The 10,507-nt window shown below is 44.7% G+C and overlaps 1 protein-coding gene across 1 annotated transcript in view; it reads right to left on the bottom strand.

Annotated features, from left to right (window-relative positions):
• Positions 1 to 6: 6 nt before the first annotated feature.
• ABCD1 (ATP binding cassette subfamily D member 1) overlaps positions 7 to 10,507 on the bottom strand; it is a 45,419-nt gene continuing 34,918 nt past the window's right edge. Inside the window, 5 exon segments of the mRNA XM_042450341.1 lie at positions 7 to 3,411; positions 7,917 to 8,042; positions 9,438 to 9,465; positions 9,468 to 9,521; positions 9,737 to 9,882. Coding sequence (XP_042306275.1) covers positions 3,201 to 3,411; positions 7,917 to 8,042; positions 9,438 to 9,465; positions 9,468 to 9,521; positions 9,737 to 9,882 — 565 coding nt within the window. The 3' untranslated portion in view covers positions 7 to 3,200.

The raw sequence follows: 10,507 nt of genomic DNA, 5'->3' as shown, positions 1-10,507 counted from the left end.
GACCACACACCATACATGACATTTTTTCCTTAAGGGAATATCTTTTCAAATGTGACAGCTCCCTGCAATCTGAACAGACTCTTCCATCCACTGCCAATACCACCACCACCCCATTTTTCTGCACATGCAGCTCCACCTAAGAGGAACACACAAAGATGTCCCATCCTGAACCCAAAATGACATGGTCCCTATGCTTTTAAAACTGACCATGAGGTTGATATGGCGATTGCCCAAGTCAGCCATGAAGAAAGCATGAGGATATTGTAAACAAACAATCTGCTGGGTGCTCCAACTTGACTGCCATGTTCCTCCGTATGGCATTGTCTATGTGCTTATTTGTGTGTTGGGGGGAGGGGGTACAACCACACAGGACTACCCTTAGTGGACCAGGATGCCAACTGTTGCCCCTAGGAATAAAGAAATCCATGGGCACAGTTGCGCAAGTGCAAGGATGACAAGTGACAGTGGCTCAAGAGGCCTGTTTGGATGGATTCAAAAGCCCAAAGTAGTCCCTGCGCACAAATGAAAGAGTAGGGCCCTAAGATTTGCTTATAGCATAAAGCAGTGGGGGAAGGAGGCAAATAATATGATTGTTATACTGCAACTCCTACCAGCCCTAGCTAGCCTTGCCAATTGTGAGGAATGCTGGGAGTTGCAGTCCAACAAGATTTGGATGGTTGTATGATCCCTAGTTTTGGTGTCAAGCTTTTGCACACCCCAAGATGCTGCACCCCTTGTAAAATTCCCACAATGCTCTTGACCAGTATGTTAAGCTAGGCATTCTGGAGCACTATGAAAATTTTTATCATTTTGGGTGACTTCCTGGACCCATGCATGGGAGAGTAAAGCAATCACCAGATCCAAGTGTATTAAGTATTGTTGCCAGCCCTATAGGATGTTTCACCAGAGAAGAGAAATAGGATGCTAGTTTGCATCTTTCCACTAAGCAGCCATATTCCTTCACTTGCCTAGAAAAACGGTGCCAACCAGGGTGAAGCATACGCAAAAGCAGCAGCAGCAAAAATAACTGCACGTGGCTGAAGAGTGGGAAGGGGAGGGAAGAGGAAGAAGACACTTGTGCAAAATGGCAAAGCTGAGAGAGAAGAGCTAGTGAGATACTACTATTAGGGCTTTGTGCACTTTGTGGAGCCAAATGACGCCCAAAGCTAGCCTATGAAGATTAAATGAAAAGCCTGTTTTACAGTTGTAGCGAATGCTCATTTCAAATACACATGAGCACACATTAGGTAGTTTGGTTGCTGGTCTGTTTCTTCACATGGAAAACACAACTGGCAGCAAGTATTTAAACAACAAAAGCACCAACAACAACCTTCATGAGTTACAAGAGGGCTCAGGGTTTGCTTGTTTGAAATCAAAAGCATCTGTGGGAAAACATTACTAGCATAACTGCATGGAGGGCAACCATCCATTCTTCATCTTCTAAATTTTAAAAAAATATATAGTTCCTCCATTCCTTTGCTGGACTCCACCCTCAGTCACATCACACACAGTGGGGAGAAGAACAAAGACTTGTGGGATGCAACCAGGTCCAAGCTGCTGTCCTCCTCATGTGGAGAGAGAGGATGGAAAGTAGAACAGAAGCAACTTTATCGGCTGAGGCCCTCTCATTTGCACGTAAAAATATGTCTGTATTACAGTTCAGAAAAGTTCCTTGTTTGGACAACAATTTCCAGAATCTTCAGGGAGGCAGTCCCCAAAAATAGCTTTTACAGGCTCCAGTCTATATAGCCCCCTCTAGACAAGGTCTTGAGCATTTCTGACCCCCTTATACGTTTCAAGGAAAAGAAACCTTGAAGAACTGGCATAGCAGTAACTACAACAGCAGTGGACAAATAACACTGCAGCCACTCTAGAGCTTACCTTTTGGGTCACTTACGCACTACTTTGGCAAGAGACATTGGTTTAACTGGGAACACCAGCTTCTCCAACTTAAAGGATCATTTATACTCAAAGCTGAAAATGTTGACAGGGATGAAAAGTCATGTGGACAAGGCTGCTAATAAAATGGACAGGGATTTATATTTTAAGTGGCACTGTGACCATGTAAAGGTATAACATGTTATTGTAGAACAGTGGTTTTCAAAATACCTTGCTCCAAGGCCTCTTGCACCTCAAGTTTATCTGCTGAGGACTCACTGTGGATCAGAAATTGGAATCTCCTTGTGTAGTGCAGCAATTTCTGTGACATATTGTACTTTTGTTTTTATAGGTTGCCAATCAGATCTGAGCTATGGCACCCACAGAACACACCTAGAATGAGCCCCAGATACCAGCACAGCTGTGGGAGACTGTGAACATAATACCTCTTTTTTTCTTTTAAAAAACTGAATTATTTTACCTGCCTCCTCAAAGAGGAGGTCTTTGTAAACCTCTGAGGAACACCAGGGGTTAGCAGAACACAGGTGAAAACTATGAACCTATAACAATTTTTTTTTCGCTTGCTGTATTCCTCCCCTATGTCATTTCACCCAAATGCCTCCCAAAGACAGAGGCATACCTCCAAATATGGATTTCAAGTTCAACGTTTCAGCATTACATAATCCAGCTGTTGGTTTTCAGCATCACAGTCCAGCTAGGTTCTGCAGTAGTGGCAAAAAGTGGGCATCAGGGAGGGGAGGCAACAAAGGGGAGAGAGATGCAAGCGCTACATTCATGGCTTTGATTTGTGTTAAAACTTTGTGTAGTTGTTTTGGTGAAGAAAGGCCATAACTAATCCAAGTAAAGCTGCCAGGCCATATGAAGTAATGGCAATGACTGCTGCTGGGTGGTCTCCCCAAAACATCAGTGGACACAGAAGACTGGCAGTGGGGCAACACATTCTTACCAGAGGAGGAGCTTTGGAGTTGCTATCTTGGTGGATATTCAGGCACTGTGTTTACAAGAAGTCACCTCCCACATGGAAGGACAGAGTTCAGAGATGCTTGGCAATATAGTTTGACCCCTTCTGCCCTGAACCAAGACAAGAGAGTCAGAGACGATTACTAAGTGCACAGAAAATGGGTACCAGAAATGAGAACTGTCTCAGCACGGGAAAAAATTAGGGTTGCTCCTTCATTTAGTTGGGGAGATCCCTGATCCTTTTTGTGCAGCTCCTGAGGTGGAAGCCAGGATCTCTCTTATCGAACACACAGCTAAGCCATGGCAAGAGTGGGAAGGGGATGTTTCAGGATGTCGGAACCTCAAACCTGTTCCACCACTGCAGAGGTTGTTGTGTTTTCACCCAGGATTTGACAGAGTTCACCGAGACGCTGTTGCATTTCAGGGACGCCAGCAAGTTGCTGTTCTAGGCGTTGCTTCTCCTCCCGCAGGGACAGACGGGCTGCAGGGTCTAGTTTTTCAAAACGCCAGCCTCCTTCTCCATCAAATTGGAGAAGATGGGTATGGTACTTCCTGGAGGAGGAGGAAGTAAAATGAGGAGGCCAGTAAGATGTTATTCTTGGCTGTGCTTCACTACAGTGCCTGGATCTCCTTCCTATCTCATGTTAGGCCACTGCCCCCTCATTCCTCTTGGCCCAGGCAATGCCCTGGTGTGTGGGTGGGGTTGGCATGCCCATCCATTCCTGGAGAGGGATCTTTTTTTCCACCGAGCTCTCTCTGGGGTTGTAAGGAACAAAGCGCCTCTTAGTCTCCAGAGATGAGCCTGTGATGGCCACCCCCACTGCTGCTTCCTGCTGGGGACGTGACTCCCTGCTTGGGAGAGCAGCCAGGGACTAGAAGGGGTGATGGAAACAGGGAGAGAGGGTGGACGGAAAAGAAGCCTTTGTGGGCGGGGAGGAAGGTGGGCAGGCCCCAGCATTGCCAGATTCTGTACACAGCCAGCTTCCTGTCCCCTTTGTAAAGTAAACAGGAAGGAAGATTTTGGCAGGTGCTTCCTATCTCTTGTCAGAATGCTTCAGTTTGTAAAAGGCATCTTCAGGATGTATGGGATCTGGCAACTATTCTAGTAGGAAGTCCCAGGGAAATTCTTGTGTAGTCCCAGCTTCAGCCAAGAGGCACCAGGTGGGGGACCCAGTCTAGAGCAATCTCTGCTGGTCACTAAGGAAACTACAGGTACTGCCTCACAAAGAAGTTCCCTGTGCCCTTCCTTGGTGCCCTTACTGGGTGGCTGTGAGGGTGGAATGTGATGGAAACTAGCAAAATAGGGGGTTAATATAGTGGCAGCCACCATGGTGGTAGGAGGAAAGAAGAGACAAACTGTCCTCGAGAAATCCTTGAGTTATAGCGACCCTGTGGATGAAACATTTCCAAGACCCCCCATCCTACACTGCTCTGCCTACGTCTTATAGATTTATGCCTACTGTCTGCCTAATTGGCACGAGGTCTCCCTCTATTTCTACTACCCTTCACCACTGCCGTCAGAATAACCATGAACTTGTGATGGGGGCTTGTTACTGGAGGAAGGAGGTACCTGTCCTTGGCATATGGTTGGGAGTGTGTGGCTTATTTCCAGAAGACTAATGGCAGCAGTCATGTGGGCAGCCTCCTGAAATATGTTCAACCAGGGCAGAGTACTGTTTAGTGCCGGCGAACCTGTGGCACACATGCCAAGAGGACACGCAAAGCCCTCTCTGAGGGCACATGGCAGAGCCAGGAGGAGCAAGGGAGAAGGGAGCAGAGCATGCACATGGGGGAGAAGTGCTTCCAGGGTAGGAGGGGGTGAAAGAAAGAAGCGCTTCATTTCTCCACCCATCCCACTTTGGAAAGGGGTGGAGGATCCTTTCCAGGAGGTAGAGCTGCTTGGTTCACTAGGCAGCTCTCCCTCCTGGAAAGTGTCATGGGGGTGGGTGGGTGGGTGGGAGCTGACGAGATTTGGTCCTCCTCCTTTTCAGGACTGGACTTCCATTTCAATCTCCTGTCCAGGAGGGATTCCAAAAGGTCCTCCATTTTGAACAGGGCTGAGAAGGATGGATTTAATATTTATACAACTGGCTTTTTTTGTTTTGTTTTTGTTTTGAGGTTTTATTTGTTCTTCCATTTTTTTCCTTGCATGTTTCCCCCTTGGAAGTCCTGCGTCTGGAAATCCCACCTCCCAAAGTCCCACCCTTGGCACTGGTTGACACCTAATGCGAGAACGCCACTGAGTTTGGGCACTTGGTCTCTAAAAGGTTCGCCATCACTGATTTACAATGTTGGACCGAATTTTGTGTCTTAGAAGTTACTACAGGCCAATGAGAGAGAGCAGGGCTGTTTAGCATTAACATCTTTAATGTTTCAGTGAAACAATTTAAACTTCTCAAAAGCTTTGCCCTTCCCAGTGCTTCAATACTCATATCAGAATGTGAGAATTATTTCAATACATAGATTTTTTTTTAAATTGCTTGTTATATACAGTGGGACCTTAGTATCCACTGGTATGCCATCTGTGGATTTAAGCATCCACAGACAGCAAGCCCCCATTGTTCCCAATGGCAGCACATACTCACAGCCATGCCGCTATTAGGAACAACAAGGGCTTACCTGAAGTCCTGTTGTTTCTAATGGCAGCACAGCCATGTTCATACACCACCACTGAAGACAACAGGTTCTGTCCCTAATCACGCCGCCATAAGGGACAATGGGACTTGAAGTCCCATGGTTTTCGGTATCCACAGGAGTGGGGTTCCGGAATAGATCTGCCATGGATCCCAAGGTCCCATTGTAGTGTCAAATTAAAATAACTTCTTACATGTCCCAGATGCATTGTTTTTAATTTCCATCTCTTTACAGTTCAGGGGTGGGAATCATAGAGACATTCAGACACTGTTGGACTGCAAGTCCCAGCATTCTTCACCACTGCCTAGGCTGACTAGGGCTACTGGGAGTTGTACTCTAACAACATGTAGAGGCTTGCACATTTATCACTCTTGCTGTAGTTGGTAAATTTTTATAGCAAAATATAGACTAAGGTCCTACAGACTTTTAGTGTAGTGTAAATATACACCAGTGCAATTACACTAGACGCACAACTGTGTAACTGATTGTTCATGTGTGATAACTTTGACCTCAGCTGCTGTGCAACAGCTAGTTAGCTCCTCACTGACCAAATCAAATGAAAGAGAATTGTGTGTATGCTTGCAGAACAACTAGCTGTACTATGCATTGTATATATGCTACCTCTGAGAAAGTGCAATTATTTGTGCAGTAATTTTTTTATACTAGCATAGTGCCTCAATAGGATTCTGGCCATATTCAACACCACTAGAGAAAATTTAGGGTTGAAACATGCTTGGTTCTTTACATTTCACTTGTTAATGGCACTAAAATACTTTTGTGGTATAGTGTGACAGCTCAATTCTAGTGTGATTTTTTTTAGTGACATTATGTTTTATTTTTTATATTACAGATTGAGTCTCACTTATCTGAAATACTTAGAACCAGATATGTTCTGGATTTTTTCAGATTATATTCATATACATAATGATTCAGGATTCTTTTGAGGGTTAAAGTGGGGAAGGAGAGAGAACCATGCATATTGCCTTCAATTCCACTGGAGGAATCCAATAATTCCAAGCAGATGGGCAGTCTCAAGGTACATCACAAAGGTGATGGGATTCCCTTGGTAAAACTTGGCAGGGATTCCTTTGTCCTTCCCTGCCCTTTCAAAGTCCTAGATCCAAAGTGAAGTCAAAGGCTTTCACGGCTGGCATCCATAGTTTTTTGTGGGTTTTTCGGGCTATGTGGCTATGTTCTAGAAGAGTTTCTTCCTGGCGTTTCGCCAGCATCTCTGGCTGGCATCTTCAGAGAATGCTTGCCTGGAAAAAGTTGGGTGTGTGTGGTGTGTGTGTGTGTGTGTGTGTGTGTGTGTGTGTGTGTGTATATATATATATATATATATATATTGTGTGAGCCTGGGAATGCAGGAATGATTTGCATGTGTATTGTTCTGTTGCTGATGGCAGGCCTCAGGCTTGGAGGCTAATGCAAAAGAGGATTATCCATCATCAACAGAGCAATACACATGCAAATCACTCCTGCTTTCCCAGGCTCACACATTATTATTATTATTATTATTATTATTATTATTATTATTATTATTATTATTATTATTATTATCCTGTTTTTCAGCCAAGGCTATCAAAAGCGCTTACAATTTGTTAATTAGACATTAGACATTTCCCTGCCCTCAGGCTTACAATCTAAAAAAGACAAGACACAAAAGGAGAAGGGAATGGCAGTAGGGAAGGGGAAAAGTCCAGCAGATCCGCTCTCCTTCGGAGGCCTGATGGAGCTGCCTTGCCTTTCTCTACCTCAAGATGGTGGATAGAAGGAGGGCTCAACTTATATACTCAACTTTTTCCAGGCAAGCATTCTCTGAAGATGCCAGCCACAGAAGCTGGCAAAATGTCAGGAAGTAACTCTTCTAGAACATGGTCACACAGCCCAAAAAACCCACAAAAAACTGTAGATCCAAGGGCTCCAAGGTTGACTCAGCCTTCCATCCTTTCATAGATTGGTAAAATGAGTACCCAGCTTGTTGGGGGCAATTGGCTTACAGACTGTAAACTGCTTAGAGAGTGCTGAGTTCACTAATAAGCAGTATAGAACTGTAAATGCTATTGCTATCCAAGGAATGGCTGATCCCAGAAGAAGTTAGTTGAGCAAGAGAGGGAAAACAGGGACTAAGGCTGTGTCCATGGCACCTATCAACAGATTCCAACTAGCCTTGAGGAGCATAGTGTTGCAGGAGAATTAGCCTTTGGGCAGACTTCAGGGAGAGAAGCTGGAGGGCACTTGCTGTTGCAAAGTTACTGAGGTTCAGTGAGCTGAAGATTTAATCAATAACACTGAGAACCCCCATGTAAAGTTGGGATATTTGGTTTTTAAAAACAGAGAACAAGAGACAGTGGACTGGAAAGGAAGGTCAAAAGAACCATAGCATGCTAGTCTCAAGTCTGTAGGGAGAACACAAGACATACCATAGTGAAGGTCGATGGGTGATGGAGAGCAGTGCTATCCCAGCATCCTTTGCTGCCTGGAAGATCTTGCCTTCTACGTCAATGCTGACCGCACTTGTGCATTCATCCAGGAGAGCATACTTTGGCCTTGGGAAATGAGCAAAGGCTGAAATTAGAGCTCTAAAGTAGCTGTCCACTCAGCCCATTTTACACACACACCACTTCTTTTCCCCTTCTTCATTGCTTTTCCTTACCTCCTACTGTTTACCACTCTTGACCCAGTCTGCATCACTTCTACCTTTTGTCTGTGATCTTACATCTCTTCCATTCACATCATTTTTGGCTTTCCTGGTGTAATACTCACGCTTTGCTCTAGGCCTAGCTTGGGGCTTGTCCACATGCCTGAACAGACACGCCAAAATAAAGCTGCTTTGGATCACTTTGGAGGTATGCTGTTTAAATGATACATGCATCCTAAGAGGCTGGAAGCCATGCCAAAGCCATGCTCCAGTCCTAAGGAATGGAGCGCAGCTTTGGTGCAGCTTCTGGCCTCTTAAGATGTGTGTGTCATTTAAACAGCATACGTCCAAAGTGACCCGAAGCAGCTTTATTTTGGCCTGTCTGTTTGAGTCCATAGGCCCGGTACAGAGTGCCCAAAAAGGGCGGTCTGCCAGCACCCTGGTTTGCTCCACGAGGAAGCTGCAGCGGACAAACCACGTGGCGTCTTCGCGGAGCAAAAAGAACCCGCAAAAAGCGGGTTCTTTTTGAGGCGCCATGATGCCGCAGTGTGCCAATGGCGCACTCGCGACATCATTATGGTGCCGTGACGTGCGTCCATCGCAGCAAAATGACGGCGCCCATCTGTACAGGGCGCCATTTTGACATACAGAAGACGTGCTAGGGTTGTGAGGCATCTGTAAATGATGCCCTGAGGCAACCCTAGCACATCATCAAGACATGCCACGAGGCCCGTCTGTACCAGGCCTATATGATTAAACTACTACTCATTCTTGTTGTATAGGCTGCAGTGTGGCCACATGTGATTCTCAGAAGTTTGGGTAGTTTTTACCAGAGTATCTGTGGAAGTCCACAGAAATGCTCAGTATCACATGTGTGGCTGGCTGTTTGCTTCACATGGATTTGGATACCTGTGCATTTTTGGCAGAGGGAGAGTGAATAGATGTGAGTAGATGCAAATATGTATAGTAAAGTAAAGACACTTAACCGTTGATGTAAATATGCAAATATCTGCAGCAATTTGCACAATACATTTATGTGTAGACTAGTCCTTAATTCTGCCATCTTTCTAATGGGAGCAGACAGATGTGAAGAATAAACTGATCCCCAAAATATTTTCACCATTTCATGTGATTCATGGCTGAACTGGTGGAAGGAGGAACAAATGTACTGGAAGAGAGTGACTAAAAGAAAATTATCATACTCCATAAACAATTCACAGATGAGCTATCAGGAAGAGATACAAATGTACCAGAGAATGATAGGAAGATGATAGTTATAGTTCACATTAGTTGTTCTACTAACCTGTGGTAGAACATGCGGGCCATCCCATTCGCTGCTTCTCACCACCCGAAAGTACATCCTTCCAATCACTGACTGCTTCCCAGCCTGGCCCACACATAAACAGAAAGACAGAATGTTTCATCGGCCACAAAATCAGGAAAATTGTCACACCCTCCTACATTCCCTTTCTGTCCCTTCATTTCCTGATTCATATGATCAGAGAGACAAGTGGGAGGCAACATGACATGATTCTTGTTTCCAGCTGTTCTCCATGAATTCAACACTTCCACTATCCACCCCACCCCACCCATGGCACCCACCTCCCTCACGCTGCACAATGTAGTTGAGATTGACAATGTCAAGGATCCGCTCCAGATCAGCATCTGTCTTTCCCTTCCGTGCCATGTCCTGTGCTGTGTCTGGGTAGATCACCTGATCCCGCAGGGTTCCCACAGACATGTATGGCCTAGAGTTGGAAGAGCAAACAGAGAAATCATACCCAGCCTTCAAAGCATTTTCCCCACATACCTTTTCTCAGTAATGCTTCCCACGATCCTTTAAAGAAAGTCAGTCCAAGAATATGTAGTAGTAAGATTCCACAATGTTGCTCCCCACACGAGGCCTGGTTTAATAGGGAAGCTATCCCAGGGAAGAAATGGATTAGATATTCGGATTTAATTAAAATAACAGAAGGGAATATTGAGTTTAAATCTCAGGAAGAATTAAGTGATGTTGGTATCTCTTGTCATTGGTACTTGTTTAGGCAGTTAAGAGAAAGATGGAAAGCAGATAAAAATAGTATAGATTTTCTAGGCAAATTAACAGAATGGGAAGAGATAATGGGTAAAAGGGAAGAAGAAAGCAATTGCAAGATTTTATAAAATGATTCTGTGTTGGGAAAATGAGGTAGAGATTATCAGAAATAGTATGATACGGTGGGCTCAAAATGTGGGCCATAACACAGAATATAAGAAGTGGGAAAGAATTTGGAACCAAGGTTTAAGATATACTGTAAATCAAGAATTGAAAGAAAACGTATAAAATATGATATATAGGTGGCATCTTTCCCCTAAAAAAATCTCTTTAATGTA

Source organism: Sceloporus undulatus, chromosome 2 (genome assembly GCF_019175285.1).
Source record: "Sceloporus undulatus isolate JIND9_A2432 ecotype Alabama chromosome 2, SceUnd_v1.1, whole genome shotgun sequence".
Taxonomy (NCBI): domain Eukaryota; kingdom Metazoa; phylum Chordata; class Lepidosauria; order Squamata; family Phrynosomatidae; genus Sceloporus; species Sceloporus undulatus.
Note: the sequence above shows the minus strand (reverse complement) of the source record. Positions and strands in the feature narration are given on the sequence as shown.